Source organism: Cyprinus carpio, chromosome B22 (assembly GCF_018340385.1).
Source record: "Cyprinus carpio isolate SPL01 chromosome B22, ASM1834038v1, whole genome shotgun sequence".
Taxonomy (NCBI): Eukaryota; Metazoa; Chordata; class Actinopteri; order Cypriniformes; family Cyprinidae; genus Cyprinus; species Cyprinus carpio.
Genome location: NC_056618.1, coordinates 17868453 through 17884616, shown reverse-complemented (window position 1 = coordinate 17884616; position 16164 = coordinate 17868453). Strand labels below are relative to the sequence as shown.

The 16164-nt window shown below is 34.6% G+C and overlaps 2 protein-coding genes across 5 annotated transcripts; one reads left to right on the top strand and one right to left on the bottom strand.

Annotated features, from left to right (window-relative positions):
* Positions 1–414: 414 nt before the first annotated feature.
* LOC109047645 (SLAM family member 5-like) lies at positions 415–3756 on the bottom strand. Of its 3 annotated transcripts, none has more exons than XM_042749730.1 (6): positions 3606–3756; positions 3128–3454; positions 2250–2549; positions 1990–2106; positions 1833–1882; positions 415–1254 (listed from the first exon to the last, which is right to left on the bottom strand). In XM_042749730.1, the coding sequence occupies exons 1-6, from the start codon at positions 3658–3660 to the stop codon at positions 1201–1203; spliced, it is 903 nt and encodes a 300-aa protein (XP_042605664.1). In that variant the 5' UTR covers positions 3661–3756; the 3' UTR covers positions 415–1200. The 3 variants fall into 3 exon arrangements, with proteins under 3 accessions (XP_042605664.1, XP_042605663.1, XP_042605662.1); XM_042749729.1 differs by having other exon boundaries at positions 1785–1882; positions 1990–2058; XM_042749728.1 differs by having other exon boundaries at positions 1785–1882; positions 3606–3754.
* A 4834-nt stretch (positions 3757–8590) lies between these two features.
* On the top strand, positions 8591–15940 carry LOC109085252 (gastrula zinc finger protein XlCGF8.2DB-like). Of its 2 annotated transcripts, XM_042749722.1 has the most exons (4): positions 8591–8801; positions 9865–9925; positions 10020–10221; positions 13539–15940. In XM_042749722.1, the coding sequence occupies exons 3-4, from the start codon at positions 10167–10169 to the stop codon at positions 14570–14572; spliced, it is 1089 nt and encodes a 362-aa protein (XP_042605656.1). In that variant the 5' UTR covers positions 8591–8801; positions 9865–9925; positions 10020–10166; the 3' UTR covers positions 14573–15940. The 2 variants fall into 2 exon arrangements, with proteins under 2 accessions (XP_042605656.1, XP_042605655.1); XM_042749721.1 differs by lacking the exon at positions 9865–9925.
* The last annotated feature ends 224 nt before the right edge of the window (positions 15941–16164 follow it).

The following is a 16164-nucleotide window of genomic DNA, read 5'->3' as shown; positions in this document are numbered from 1 at the left end:
TCATCAACTGTTTGTTTTCAGGATCGTGAAAAAAAAAAAAATATATATATTTATAGGCAATGAGAAAGCCTAACTTAAAATGTGTGATTTCTACTCTCTCTCTCTAGGAAAAAATAAAATAAAAATGGGGTTAAATAACCCAATTTGGGTTGTTATTAGCCTAGAGGATGAGTAAATATAGGACAAAACACATGGGCTATCCTGACCCAGCAGTGGGTTGCTTATTTAACCAGCATAATGGGTTGATTTCACCCATTCATTTTTACAGTAACAAACCTAATGTTGTAACCTCATACATGAATTAGTAATTACAAATTAATTTTATCCTTTAAGACTGTAAAATACATGACACAACCACTAGATATGTTCCTTTATTTTTGATGAGTTCTTAATACAGCATATTATATACAGTCTTTAACATGTAACATTGCCTGCATTAGATGCATTTAACAAACAATTTATATGAAGAAAAGTAAAAGTAAAGTAATATCAGTAAAAATCAAACATAACATTTCTGGTTTTGAGTCAAAGCGGATCATGAACTGAAAAACATGCAATCTTCACTTCCTGCTTCACTTCCTGAAGGAATATGCAACAACAGTGTACAGTGTGGAAAATATTTATTTGATCCCCTGCTGATTTTGTAAGTTTGCCCACTTACAAAGAAATGGTCTGTAATGTTTATGGTAGGTTTATTTTAACACATAGAGAAAGAATACCAACCAAAAATGGTTACTGGTTACACTCCAAAAAATACTGTACATAATTTTTAATATTCAGTATGAATCAATAATATTCATGTGTTCACTAGCATGGGATTTCAGTGCAAGCTTGAGAAAATCTTGATACCAAAATAGTAACATAGTTAAGTTCTTGCTTTTGCTTTCTGAATGATTTAAAGCTTTTATAAGACACTGTTTTTATTTTTCTCTGCTGTTAATCACCGGTGGAGCTGCAGAAAGTCAACTGGCATTCTGGCACTGGTCATTAATGCTGGGATATATTTCGCTGCATGCAAATGTATCTTTGTCCGACAGAGAGATATTTTCAAATATCAGCTGAAAATCAGTCAAATATCAAATTGCTAAATGATTAAATGTAAATTCATTCAGTTGAGTTCTTCTCTCTTCCTCTCTTGTATTAGAATGACTGATTAGAAGTCAAATCCAGACATATAAATGCTGTAGTGAGACAGTTTGATTAGCGACGCGTGACAACTCTGGAGTATACTGCTTCCTCTGTCCCATTAGCTCTCTGAAAGACAGAACAAAATTACTTTAAGAAACGAGGCTCACTAAACAAAAGATTTCGATAAGTTAAAGTCATTCATTTCATACAAATTGCGTGTCATTGTGGTGTTTATAAACTGCAGAGAGAAAGAGACCTCCGGGCCCATTCTTTTCCATTAAGGTCTGATGAAAAATACTAATTGTTAGTGTTTAATTACAGACCATAAACTCTAAATGCTCCTAACATCATGCACAGAATATCTTCTATATTTTGACAGGTTTAAGTGATCATTATTTTATAGAAATATATATTTTCCATGTAAGACGACTTAAATTTCATTCTGTTCCTCACACAAAGCTATCACATGACTTCAGAAGACTTGGAATATCCAACAGTCACCTGGACTGTATTTGTTTTGTCATTTTGCAGCTTGACAGCTCCATCCTCAGAAAAGAGTGTCAATCCTTAAAATGTCATCTTTTATGTTTCACAGAATAAAGTAAGTCATGTGAGTTGTGGACATACTGATAAATGCCGTTTCATGAAAATGTTACCTTTTTTTGTTCATTTTGTCTAGAAAATGCAGTTTCAGCATATTGTACCTCTTCATCTTCTGTCTGGACCGTTTCCACTGTAGGTTCAAAACCATTTCCTGAAGTTTTAGAGTTGGGATAGGGTTAATTTCTTAATTACTAACATTTGTTTTAATGCAAAAGTACTAATGCTTTATTCTTGTTATAGGAACAGAAGACGGCTTACTTTTTTGTGCCGCTCTTCTGCGTTTCCTGCAGAGAAAGTACATCACACTCACGAGAGCTACAACCAGAGCTACAGCAGACACACATGCAGCAAGGACTTTATTTACAAGAAACCATTCTAAAATGGAAAGAAAGCAGTTAACTTTGGCCTCACATCAACAGTGCATTTACAGACCCAGAACAAAGAAAGGAAATATTCTATCTATATACTTGATGAAACTGAGAAATTCAGTTAATAGACACTGACTACTGTTGAATTACCTGCACACGTGTGACACAGTTGAGTGATGTCCAGATGTGTGGTCTGGTTTCTGATGGGATTGTTGATCACACAGCTGTAGGTGTTTTTCTCCTGATATTCCACCTCCAGAGGTAGAGAGAGACTGATGCTGAGATCAGACACACTGATGCTGGACAATAAACTGTTTCCTTTGTACCAGGAGAGAGTCACATCTCTCACATTCACAACTGAACACAGCAGTGAACAATTCTGGTTTGTAGGTCTTTCAGATGAAGAACACTGTGAAGAGTCTCTGGTGATGACAGGAACATACAGACGAGCTAGAAATATAAAATATTATTTCAGGAACAATGCATTATTGACATCTAAACAATTAAGACATCTTTAAATACAAAGTTCTTTCATAAAACTCTAGATGGTGCAATCTAATAGGTCCTTAATTCAGTCTGCTATTCATCACATTGTCATCTTCTACATGGCGCAGGTGATTTCTGGTTTCTGTTCAGTTCTTTCTAAATATGTTCACATTGTCATCTTCTACATTGGCTAATTTTCTACGACCTCACATCTACAATTTTCTACAATTTTGAAGACCTCAGGGACGGGTAGATTTAGTGATGGGGTAAGGTGTAGGTAATTTGTACAAATTCATACAAATTGGGAAACTTGTAAAATAAATAAGATTCAGCAAAAAATTAGCAAAATTAGCCACCTCATAAAATATGGATGAATTACCATGAGATCGGGTTGTTATGACAGAAATATTCTTGTTTTAATACAAGCAAAATGAACAATGTGTTGAAATTTTAAAATATTTTCTGTTTTCACCTTTGACTTCTGGTGGTGAACTCAAAATATAACAAACAGTCTGGATTAGCATGAGAATCCGTTTACTCACCATAGACAATAACACTGAAATTCCTGTATGCAGTTCCCCTCTTGCTGAAGATGGATAGTTTATAAAGTCCAGAGTGTTCAGTTCTGATGTTTGTGATGGTCAGAGATCCAGTTTGACTGTCCACCTGGAGTTTGTATCCAAATTTCACTTTACTGTTAAACATATGAGTGACCTGCTCTTTGATTTCAGCTATACGAGTGTTTTGAGGTCCAAAAATCCAAAGCATCAGATCATCTCTCTGTACTTTAACATCATTGTTTAGAGTGACAGAATCTCCCTCAGTCACTGATACTGACTTCACTTCACGTGTATCACTGCCAAACACACCTGGAGAAAACAGATAGTCTCAGTGAGTAAATAAAAACCTGTTTCAGATCAATCAGGAAGAAGGGAGGAAGATCTAAAATCATCTTAACAAGTCAAACAAGAGCATACTATTACCAAACTATATTTCATAAAAATTATATAAAACACATACCACTTAAGATCAAGAGACCCAGAGAGAATAAAGTTGCTGTGCTATTCATTTTCATTTATTAAGGGCTCTTTGATTTTTGTAACTTTCAAATGGCACAGTTCAATGGCCATGTACTCCTCTCTCACTCTCTCGATCTCGCCCCCCCTCTCTCTCTTCCTCTTTATCCTATCCCCTCAAATTCCTGTTTTTTTTTACAGTTTAAATATATATTAGCTTTCATCTTTAAAGCAATCTAGCTGTTCTTTAATTGGCCATAATTTTGCAAGAAACTGTATTTTAATTAATTACACTGTTAGTCATGTAAATGCTGATGATAAATGTGTGAGACATCACCGTGATTTGAAAACTACTACTTTATCGTGTAACTTCAGAATCAGGAACATCAGCACAGGGACAAAACTAGATACAGGGCCCTGGATTTACTCACAAAACAAGAAATGCTTTCCAATTTGATTCGACTAGACAGCAGATGCTGATGTTTGCCATGTTCTCTATTGTTACAGCATTGAATTCTCAGTTGTTGGGGTTTGCTTATTATCATTCTTGGTGGATTAAAGAATTCGCATATTGTAGAAGGTCTGCATCATATGACCTATGCAAAACCTAATCAATTGGATATTTGATATTCCAAAAAAAAAGATTATGAGCATTTAGTGTTTACCACTCTGAACTATAACCTGCTTAAGTAGAGCAAAATGTGCTTACATAGATTAAAAGATTAAAATAAGTCTAAATTGTCTTTAAGTGTAAAGGTTCATCTATTAATTCTGAATGAAAGATGACCACTAAGCTCTTTTAACTTAATTCTGCAAAACATTTTCACATTTGTTTCCAGTAAAGTGTAAAGGGTTTCACATGACCATAAAAAGCATTTTCATCCACTTGCTGCGGCCACACAAGACACAACAACACACACACACACACACACACACACACACACACACACACACACACACACACACACACACACACACACACACACACACACATAACCATATAACTGGGACAAAGTTCAAACAACCGGCAAATAGCTTCTGTCAAAACCTCATGATCGATGCGTGGGGAGGGTTCGTATACCGTAAAACTACCCGTCAAAAACCATGTGCTAGGGACTGACCAACCGTAATTCATAGATGCACCCGTCAGAAAACTGTCAAAAACATGCTACTCCTGCATGAGATACGATGGTTTTAATTAACAATGTCTTTAAAGATATTATGATTTGGTTTATCTGAAACAGTCGGTTTCAGTATATTTTTTATAACCGTTTCATTTATAAGCTTTTTTTAAAAGAACAGAATGTTTTTCAACCTTAGTTCAATTGCTTTATATGTAATGTATATTATATAAAGGATAGAATATAAAGAACTGCATGTTTTTCAACTTTAGCCATGTTGTAATGAGGGACAAAAAAAAAGGAGGGGGGGGGGGAGGTGGACACTGAGAACTCGCGCTTGCGGGCACGCGCACTCTCTGTCTGTCTGACAGCGCGGAGGGTCCCTATATTCTGAGACAGGGGTAAGGTCATTCAGAGAGAGTCCGACAGATGGAGCTGCGAGCCCGTTTCTCACAAAGCTGAAGCTTCTGTCTAAAATAAGGTAGGCGGATTGGTTTCAGTATATTTGTATAACCGTTTCATTTATAACCTTTTAAAAGAATATAATGTTTTTTTCAACCTTAGTTAAAGCGCTTTAGATTATGTATATTATATAAAAGATAGAATATAAAGAACGGTGTGTTTTCAACTTTAGCATGATAATTTATATTATATTATATAAAGGATAGGATGTTTTATATATGAATGTGAAATAACTAAAATGTTTTTTCAACTTTAGCATGATAATTAATTATATAAATTATTTAAATTATAGAATGTTTTATATATAAATGTAGAACACACCGATCCCATTTATATACTGCTCATGAATGGAATGGGAGTGGGACACAGACACACACACACACACGCACACACACACACACACACACACACACATGGAATGGCACACACACACACACATATAACCATATAACTGGGACAAAGTTCAAACAACCGGCAAATAGCTTCTGTCAAAACCACATGATCGATGCGTGGGGAGGGTTCGTATACCGTAAAACTACCCGTCAAAAACCATGTGCTAGGGACTGACCAACCGTAATTCATAGATGCACCCGTCAGAAAACTGTCAAGAACATGCTACTCCTGCATGAGATACGATGGTTTTAATTAACAATGTCTTTAAAGATATTATGATTTGGTTTATCTGAAACAGTCGGTTTCAGTATATTTTTTATAACCGTTTCATTTATAAGTTTTTTTTAAAAGAACAGAATGTTTTTCAACCTTAGTTAAATTGCTTTAGATTATGTGTATTATATAAAGGATAGATATAAAGAACTGCATGTTTTTCAACTTTTAGCCATGTTGTAATGAGCAGTGTTGGGGAAAGTTACTTTTAAAAAGTAATGCCTTAGAATATTGCGTTACTCCCTAAAAAAGTAACTAAATACGTTACTTAGTTACTTTTTATGGAAAGTAATGTGTTACATTACTTTTGCGTTACTTTCACGTTACTTTTTAAATATGAGCAGGGCTTGATTGTTTTTAATATATAAAAGTTCTATTTATAGCAAATGTAAAAGCCCTTTCACACCAAAAAGTGTAATGAATAAACCTCAGGCTGAAGGAAAAGTAAATTCACGTCTGTACAGTAGAACACAGGAGAAGAAGGTTCAACACTCTTCAGCAATAAAAAAAAAACAATGAAGCACAATTGTTAGTTTATCTAAAATGTTTATATAGAACGCACAAACAAAATAGAAATACATAGAATGTGAACTTCTAGTAGAAATGAAGTAGAATTTCTTATTATTCTAAAATTTATTTATATATAGCTCATTTAATTTAGGTGTTAATGTGTTTGTTACAGAAACATGAATGATTGAACTGTATGAATTTGAAGAACAAAGGAGACACACTGGAGAGAAGGCATAAACATGTGATCAGTGTGGGAAGAGCTTTGCAATAAAAAGTTTACTCAATGATCACATGAAAATCCACACTGGAGAGAAGCCTTATACATGTAATCAGTGCGGGAAGAGTTTTGTACATGCCATCTCTTAAATTGCACCTGCGTTCTCACTCTGGAGAAAAAAACATTTTACTGTGATCAGTGTGAAAAATGTTTCTTTCAGCATTAACCTTGAAGAGCCACCTGAAAGTTCAGGAGAAGCCACACATTTGTTCTTTGTGTGGAAAGAGTTTTAGGGAGCCGAGTGCTCTTAAAATACACCTGAAAAGACACAGAGGTGTGAAAGATCAAATGCACTTTGATTGTGGGAAAACTTTTATTACACACGCCGAACTGAAACTGTACCTGAGAATTCACAGTGAAAAAAAAAACTTAATTACTGTGTTCACACTGTGACAAGAGATTCAAATTGTCAGAACATCTGAGAATACATGAGAAGGACCCACAGCGGAGAAAAACCATACAAGTGTTCACACTGTGACAAGCAATGTCAGCTCTAGACCATAGTAACTCAGCTCAAATATATGTTTCCAGCTGATTTTGATAGTTAGGCTAATGTTGTATTGTGATGTGATAATGACTCGTGATAACACTTCTAACATCTCTGCCACAGCTGCACGATTATGACAAAAATCATCATTTTTGTTTCCCTTGATATTGTAATTTTGTTGATTAATATTGTAGATAGATGACAGAACAGAATTATTCATTATTACAACGTGCCACACTCAAATCATAACATGGATGTAACCTAAAAAAACAATTATATTGTGAAGAAAAAAATTATTCTGAATTCAAAATGTTTAAAATTATTCATTTTTATCACTTACACATTGTATCTAAACAAAATATTTTTGTTGCATAAAGCTGTGAAATATGGGCCAACAAGTCAACAAACAACAACAGTTGGAAAAAGGAGGAAAATTACAAACAATAGGACAAATACAATATAGTGAAAAAAAAATATACAAACTGAAATAAACAATTTGGTCTACTTAAAATAATTGCCTCCTATACAAAAATTAAAGTCAAATGTAAAAATAAAACATTGCATTCTTCACCATATGAATTAAACATACATTGTTTTTTAAGCTACTTAAATTATTCAGTGAAGAGCAATGAAGAAATCTCTTGTTTTCTTTTGTTGCTTTATTAACAATAAATGATAGCGACAGCAGCAGGTTTATTGGCTGTTATCATTTAAGGACCGAGTGCAAAGATCTAATATGCTGACAAGCATTCAATTACTTTCCTAAGTGTTTGTTCACTTAAAACATAAGTGAATGTATTTAAGTGAAGCAAATTATTTAACACCAAGGCAACATTTTGGTGTATATTTGTCCATTTAAGCGCATACCCAAAGTCAATTTTTGGTTACCAAAACATACCCAGAATGATTGTTTTATTTGTTTACAGACATTAAAATCTAATTAGGTTACTATGAATGTAGTTATAAAAAAATCTAATCTCTTTCGACTCCTGAATGGCTCTTAATTTGGGATTTTTTGGTAGGCCTTTATTTTACCATAACTTTGCAAAAATTAATGGTTTGTGTTTTGAAAACCCTTTCATGTGCAGTGTTTTTATGAGAATCCTTATTATTGCCTAATTTTGTGCATTTATTTTGTTACAAAACCATTCTTTTGTTTGTTTTGTTTAATATTTGAATCAAACATTTTATTGCACAAATTAACAACAAAACAGCAAATAAATCCACAGAACAGAACTAGAACCAAACTCAAGCAAACAGTATTAATGTCCTCAGTGAAGATTGGCATTCAGAAAAAACCAGATGCCTCAGCTTTGATGGACTGACCCTATTTCTTCTTTCTCTGATTATCTGCCCTGTTTCCCCCCTCTCTGTGTTTTACATAATGGTATGATCCCATATCCTCACATCTGATTGGCCGCGATGTGATTGCTGACCAATCAAAACAAAGTTCTGCCTTGAGGTAAGCAGCAAAAGGAAAAAAAATGGGAGCCGGCTCTCACTCGATGCGAAATAAATCTATGCGAGCCGGCTCTTCTGATTCACTACAAAGCATCGGCTCTCAGAGCCGCATCTATTGCGCATGACACATGACTACCGTTTGCAAACGGAGTTCGCCTGACGAGAGAGAGAGTTACAATCGCGGTAGGATCCGGGTTTTTCACTCTACACCAGGAGGTATTGTTGCTTTCTTCATTTTATGAGCTCCAACATTAAGCGCGCCAACGAACTAACTTAATGCAGGCCTGCTAAAAAAGAACTGAAAAATAAGATTGCACTCAGGTTATCACAGACTATTGACTTCATTACCCGGGCCCGGGTTTTTTTTTCCTCTTTGTTTTTTTTTTTTTTATTTTTTGTTTTTTGTTGTTTTGTTGTTTTGTTTTGTATAATACAAAAGGAGGAATTTGAGCTATGGCGTTCTTGTTGTTTATTCTTTCACCAGCCATTGTATTTGTGTAGCTCAGTGTTTTCTGTGGTAATATTCTATGTTTTAAAACCAAGAATATTCTTTCAGGTACCCATTGATAAGCAAAGAGATAGTGAGAATCATAGTGTTCTTAGACAGGGTCGTTATACAATGGAATGTCTCTTTCACCCTTTTACCAAGCATTAGGGTTAAGAGGGTTCAATACTTTATACGCTGCTGTATAACGTACTTGCCTCATCACGAGCCTATGGTGGAAAGGGTTACATTAAAGATAGTGTTATTTGTATATACATAATCTGATTCTACCACAAACATTTATAAAATGAGAGTAATAAAGTGAGATCTCTGCTGATGTGCTGGTTTATAAGTGTCACTATTAAAATGCTAAAATGCCTCTATACTGAATCTCAATAATTCCTGTTTTCACCTCATTCATGCTGATGTCTTTAGATCACCCGTAAACAGCCAGTTAAAGCTCATTTTATTGGTGTCACATTGAGGCCAACTATGTGACTTGTCTTACCTAGAAGACATAAATCTAATGTATCTATAATCTAATGATAAAGCATTTACTTTTTTAGAGTTTCATATAAAACAAGAAAAATTTAAAAACCCATTAACAAAAACTTAGCTACACGACGTTACACTCAGAGTAGGCAATGTGTTATTTGTTGCTTATACATCTATACATTTATTTCTGAATTTGTTCCTCCGGTTTTTTTTTTTTTAATTCATACATTTCATATTTTGATAATCTTAATTGTGGTATGAATGTATGTTTTTAATATCTCTTTTCCTTTGTTCAAACAGTTGGTAAAATGGTAAAAATGGAAGGAAACGTTTAGATGATTCACAAACAAAACAGCAATAAGTAATAACTTAGTTACATTTTCATAAACTGATAGATAAACACAAAACATACATGCTTAAACTGTGTTATTTATTTATTTTTATTTTTTTGGCAGATCTGCTTTTCCTTATACACATCAATCCATTTTATGTGAAGCTCCTCCCACAACAACTCACTAAAGAAGCTCCTCCCACAGCAATTCCCTGATATATGCCACAAGTCTACAAGTGAAGAAGACAGTTCATGAAAGAACAGTGAGAACATGAGTGATCCAGAACCTTGCAGATTGGAACATGAAGATTCTGAAGAACAAAGAGGTTGGTGTTTAATCTTGATTCTATATTTATGATCCTGAAGAACATTAAGGTTATAGAACTTAAAACATAATTAGTGGTTGTAATTAGCAAAGTCTTAAAAGCTGAGATAATATTATATAAATAATATTTCAAGCACATTTTATGAACTGGGTACAAACTGGAGCCTGAAACTGAATCTTTTCAAGCAAAGGATCAGTGAAAGGAGAGATTTATATTCATCATGAACATCATGGTCAGGCTAAATATTATGAGCTCTTTATACGCGATATTATCGTAATTTTACTTACCGACTTGTAAAAACCATTCAAGTCCTCATCCTTTTTATGAGCCATTTTATCGCCTTTTTAAGATGGCCCCCGGCAATCACATAAGCACAGCTCTTTAATTGCGCTCTAGTCTCTGGTCAAACGCGATCAAACCACTGTAGCCTAATGCAATCTACGCACATCATAACGTTTTAGGCAACTAAGCTACCATATTATGACAAAAATATTTCAGTAAGGCTGAATTTGTATTTAACCTGATCTCGTTTAAAAAAAAAAAAGACGTTTTTGGTTTAATTATAACGCTGCATGTCCTCAGTTATTCAAACAACGAACAAATTATACAGTGAGCAAAGTCTGCAACATCAAGCCCCACCCCCAGCACCCCCCAGATAAAATATTTTCCCACGGCTATGGAACAGTTCTTTGTTTTTCTTATTTGAGTATATAAGTGACAAAACACTACTTTGGGATTCTATAGCCAGAGACCGCCATGCAGTGTGTGAGAGTCTCTGGAGCTCTGCAACAGAACTCTCACTGCTGTGTGTCTATCTTCTGTCAGGTATGATTCAAAAATATAATTGTGTTAAACACATTGTTCCCATAGAGCACACTGTATAGTGCTCCTACATTTGTACATAGGTTAGTAAAGTTTATTCTTTAAAACACACAATTACTTTGCTGTAAGTGTTCTTTGAAATACTTAAGTAAAAGTTTGTTGATGCTATGCATTGTAGACCGTGTGTCTTGTGTTAAATTAGGATAGTAAACCATGTACTGGAGCAGGGTTGCCACGTGGCTACAATGTGATTCACAATTGCATTATCTTTTCTAAATTGGCTTCTTATTGTGTAATTATGTATTATACAATTTTACCTGACTAATAACAAATTGTTATCTTTGATTTATTCCAATCTCTTCTAAAATCATTTTTCAAGTAGATTAATGTGTAGTGGTATTTCCGCAAATCTACGTTCAGAACAGATCATACTGAAGCACCAGTGGATGAACTATGGGGAACACCATTAGGGGCTTCTGATTTCGGACTGTCACTGGCTTAACACAATGTAGCTCTCGTGGTTATAGGAGAAAATAGCTCACTTAAAGGTATTATAACTACTCTGCATCCTCTGAGTAAGTTCAGAACTGATGAGTTTGTTTCCGTGGGTTCACTATCGTCCAAGTGCAATTCATGTGCGATATCTGGTCCCTAATGAACGAATAATCGAAAGTATGGGATTTCCAGAATACTCGAATATCTAAATTAATAAAGAATCGATATCTGTGATCAGCTTTTAATTAGAAACATTGCCTATATTTAATGATCACATGAAATTGGAGTCAGATTGAACACGGAGCTAGACTAAAATTAAAACTAAATCCTGATAAATTCAGAAGTGCATGTAAAAGACTGAATACACATTAAACCTTCAACCAGGCCGCTGGATTCCACTTTTTGGGCCGGTGGGTGGATTCTAACAATGATCAAAATGACAAATATCACAATTTTTTTTATTTGGGAAAAAATTTATTTAAATATCTTGAATGTAACTCGACAACCTTGCTTTATTTAGTATACATAGATCCATGAATAAGCAAATTAGTCCCCATTTCCACTCAGTCACATCAGCTACTGATCCACAAAACCAAGAAGCAGGGATATATTTGTAGCAGCAGACAAAAATACTTTGTATGGGTCAAAATTGTCGCTTTTTCTTTTATGCCAAAAATCATTAGGATATTAAGTAAAGATCATGTTCCATGAAGATATTTTGTAAATTTCCTACTGTAAATATATATAAAATAATTATCATTAGTAATATGCATGGCTAAGGACTTCATTTGGACAACTTTAAATCTTAAAATCGTTAAACAACTTAAAATCCAACTATTGGATTTTCTCAATATTTAGATTTTTTTTTGCACTCTCAGATTCCTGATATATTTAAATAGTTGTATCTCAGCCAAATATTGTCTTATCTTAACAAAACATACATCAATAGAACGATTATTTATTCAGCTTTCAGATGATGTGTAAAACTCAGTATTAAAATAAATTACTCTTGTGATGTGTTGTGTTGTCCAGGGTCAGATATGTTTAAACCAGGAGTTAATTCAGAAGAAGAAGAGTGAATTATACAGGGTTGTCTATAAGATCATAGACGTTTTAGGATTAAGAGATGAAGTCGGCAACACTGACTCCTCAGTGGATGCGCCTGTATTCATTTTTCATACAGTTTACATATTTTGAGAATTTGTTTTCCATTTGAATTAGTTCATTTAAAAGTAGACAATGTCTGTAAGGCAAAAATATACTCAGAGTTTCGCGTTCAAGTTCACAGACCGAGATGGCAGAAAGCGCATCATGTTTGCTTTCATTATTTTACAAAAGCGCGGTATTGTGAGTGCATACAATTAAACATAGAGTCTGTACAGATTTGAAAGATGTATTACTCTTATCTGTATGACCGAAAATGAAGGAGTATTTTAAGAGCAAGTGAGCGCACCGGCGCCTCCATCTGTCCTGCAGAGAGCGCTGTTCAGCTTCCACACACACACTTAAATAGCGCACATTTCTCTAGGTTAACATTAGCTTGAGCAGCCATGTAAAGTTGCTAATACTTACATATTTCAGATGATAAGCCATATTTGAGAGGTAGATTAATGATTGTCGAGCCTTTGGATGTCCTGTCTGTCGATGTATCATAGACTAGCTGTTAACGATCTGTCCGTCTTTTTTTTTTTCTGCGACTAAGCAACTAATAAAATTTGGGTCAACAAAGCCTCTTCTGGTTGACTAATGATTAGTTGACTATTAGTGGGCAGCCCTAGATAATTGTGTAGTTAATTAAACATTTAATAGTTCTCACTGCAAAACTTGGGATTTATGATAATAATGTTTTAAAAATAATAATTAGAAGATCAATATTTCTAATTCATTTAAAGTTCCAGAGACATATAATTAATTTATATTCAAAAATAATCAAAAAATCATACTTTTTTTTTCTGTCTTTCTGTCGTTTACTTAAAGTTAAAGCTTTACTTTGAATTTAGATCTGATGGAAGAGAACGAGGAGAGCGAAGATCTGAGTGAAGCGGAGCAGAAACATCATCTCTCTCAGACTAAAAGCAAATACTTACAGAGAAGAACAGCAAAAAAGCAAAAAAAGCCCACTTGTCCTCAGTGTGGAAAGAGTTTCCTAAACCTTAAACTTCACATGATCGTTCATAGTGAAGAGAAACCACACAGATGTGATCAATGTGGGAAGAGTTTCGCACAAAAAGGAACCCTTAAGGGACACATGAAGATCCACACTGGAGAGAAGCCTTACACGTGTGATCAATGTGGAGGGACTTTCACTCAAAACAATGCTTTAAAGGATCACATGAGAATTCATACCGGAGAGAAGCCTTTTACATGTGGTCAGTGCGGGAAGAGTTTTGCCTACAAAAAAGTTTTAAAAGTTCACATGAGAAGTCATAGTGGAGTGAAGCCATACACATGTGATCAATGTGGAAAGAGTTTCACATTCAAAATAACCTTAACTCAACACATGAGGATCCACACTGGAGAGAAGCCATATACTTGTGATCAGTGTTGGAAGAGTTTTGCAAATCCAAGCAATTTTAAATCACATCTGACCACTCATTCTGGAGTAAGACCATATAACTGTGATCAGTGTGGAAAAAGCTTTTCTGGGGCAAAATCCCTGAAGAACCACATGACAGTTCATACAAAGGAGGAACCTCACAAGTGTTCTTTCTGTGAAAAGAGTTTTGGTCAGCTGCGACATTTAAAAAATCACCTGGAAAGACACAGCGGTGCGAAGAATCATATGTGCTTTGATTGTGGAAAGACCTTTATTAGAAATGCCGAACTTAAACTACACCAGAGAAATCACACTGGAGAAAAACCTTACAAGTGTTCACACTGTGACAAGAGATTTGCTCAAATTGGAGCTTGGAAAAGACATGAAAGGACCCACACTGGAGAGAAGCCATATCACTGCTCTTCATGTGGGAAAAGTTTCACTCAATCATGTTCTCTTCTCCGTCATACAAAAAACATATGTCTGAAATCACATTAAGTAGTTTATGTTCAGGTCCTGCACTTCAAGTGCAATGCTACATTCTCATTAAACTTGACACAATAATATGTCGAGCAATAAAATCTCTAATTCATAAAATCTTCAAGTCTTAACCCGCCACAGTAAGCGACAAGACAAGCAAACACCCTGAGTTGTCAAAGCAAATAAAGTTCATCTTTAAAAATAACAGTTTTAAGATTGATATTGAGATTAACTCAGACATTGAGTTTCTCCCAAAAAAGAACAATATCTAAGATTTTTTTTTTTCTCATATATCATATGTTTTAAATTAAATCATTGATTGCCATTATTGATTGTATCAACCACCTTTTATTGTGTTCTGATTCTATGGAGATCCTAAAGGCACATGGTATGAGATCAAAAGAAAATGTGCTAGTGTTCGTTTTAAGCCTGTGTATAAAGACTGAGTAGCTCCTACGTTATTGCAAATGGGTTATGAATGAATTAATAAAGCTGGAATTAAAACTCATCTTGTATGATCTCTTATTGTACTGGCCTGGCAGTGCAGACAGAGACACTGGCACTGTGGTTTACACGATCAAGTCATATTTGAAGCAGTTACCTTAAGCGCTGTGAGAGAGCGGCAAATACGAGACACCACCATTCGAGTCATCATAAGCTGGTATAAACTGATACTGATCAAAAGCCTATCAGTCAGAGCTTTCCTAAAATCTTTCATTAAACTCTTCTTCAAAGTTTTTAGAAAGACATAAATTATTTTCACAAAGAAAACTTACTTTTGTCTAATCTTTTTTTAAAATGGTGAAACGCTAGCATGAATTTAGACATGTATATAGCTATATTTTAAAAACCTGTTGTATTTTGGGTCCTCCATGTTCATGTAGGGCTTTTTAACTATTTCCCCACCATTGACAGAGTTTTCTGTCAATTATGACCCAACACTTCCCTGCCATTTTCAGCAGTGCAGGTTTTTACTGTTATATGGTGGAGGCGCTATATATTACACGTCTTCTGAAAATAACTGAATTTCTGGCTCAAAACACAAGTGAAAAGAAGCAGAAACGGTCTCAGTTGGAGGAATAGTCAGGTGTTGATGTTCTTTCCATTACATGAACATAGAGGAATAAAGACCCCTTTGAATTGGTTTTGTGGATGCAGAACAACACCAAGAATCAGAGAGAGAGAAAATATGCCTGGGAGAGGAATAGTTGTAAGAGGGAGAGGAGTAGTTGGATCAGAAAAAGGGAGAAGAAGAGGTAACAAGGAAGCAGAAACAAGTGATAGAGTCATGTTGAAGTCTTTGACAAAAACACAGCTTTCTCAGCCTTTTGCTCAAAATGTTGCTTTTTAAATAAAACTTACATGCAAAAAAAAAAAAAAAAAAAAGAATGCTTGATGTATGTTGTTTTTTTTTTTTGTTTTTTTTTTTTAAAGGAAAGGGTTTCTTTCTTTTGATATATTGTATGTTTAGATTTCTATAGCCTATGCTAAAGAAGCTCAAAAAAATATCAAAATTCTGAATAATGTCTCTTTTGCAGAAGCTTTAAAGTACCAGACGTAACCAAGCATAGGCAAAGTTGTATAATAAACCCGCAGAAGCAGAAAAAGAA

Coding starts and splice junctions, on each gene's coding strand:
- LOC109047645 (XM_042749728.1), bottom strand. CDS start 3,660: ATGAAAATGAATAGCACAGCAACTTTATTCTCTCTGGGTCTCTTGATC. Junction 2,550..3,127: donor TTTCAGTGTTATTGTCTATG/GTGAGTAAACGG, acceptor TTATATTTCTAG/CTCGTCTGTATGTTCCTGTC. Junction 2,107..2,249: donor ACTGTGTCACACGTGTGCAG/GTAATTCAACAG, acceptor TTTCCATTTTAG/AATGGTTTCTTGTAAATAAA.
- LOC109085252 (XM_042749721.1), top strand. CDS start 10,167: ATGAGTGATCCAGAACCTTGCAGATTGGAACATGAAGATTCTGAAGAA. Junction 10,222..13,538: donor AGATTCTGAAGAACAAAGAG/GTTGGTGTTTAA, acceptor CTTTGAATTTAG/ATCTGATGGAAGAGAACGAG.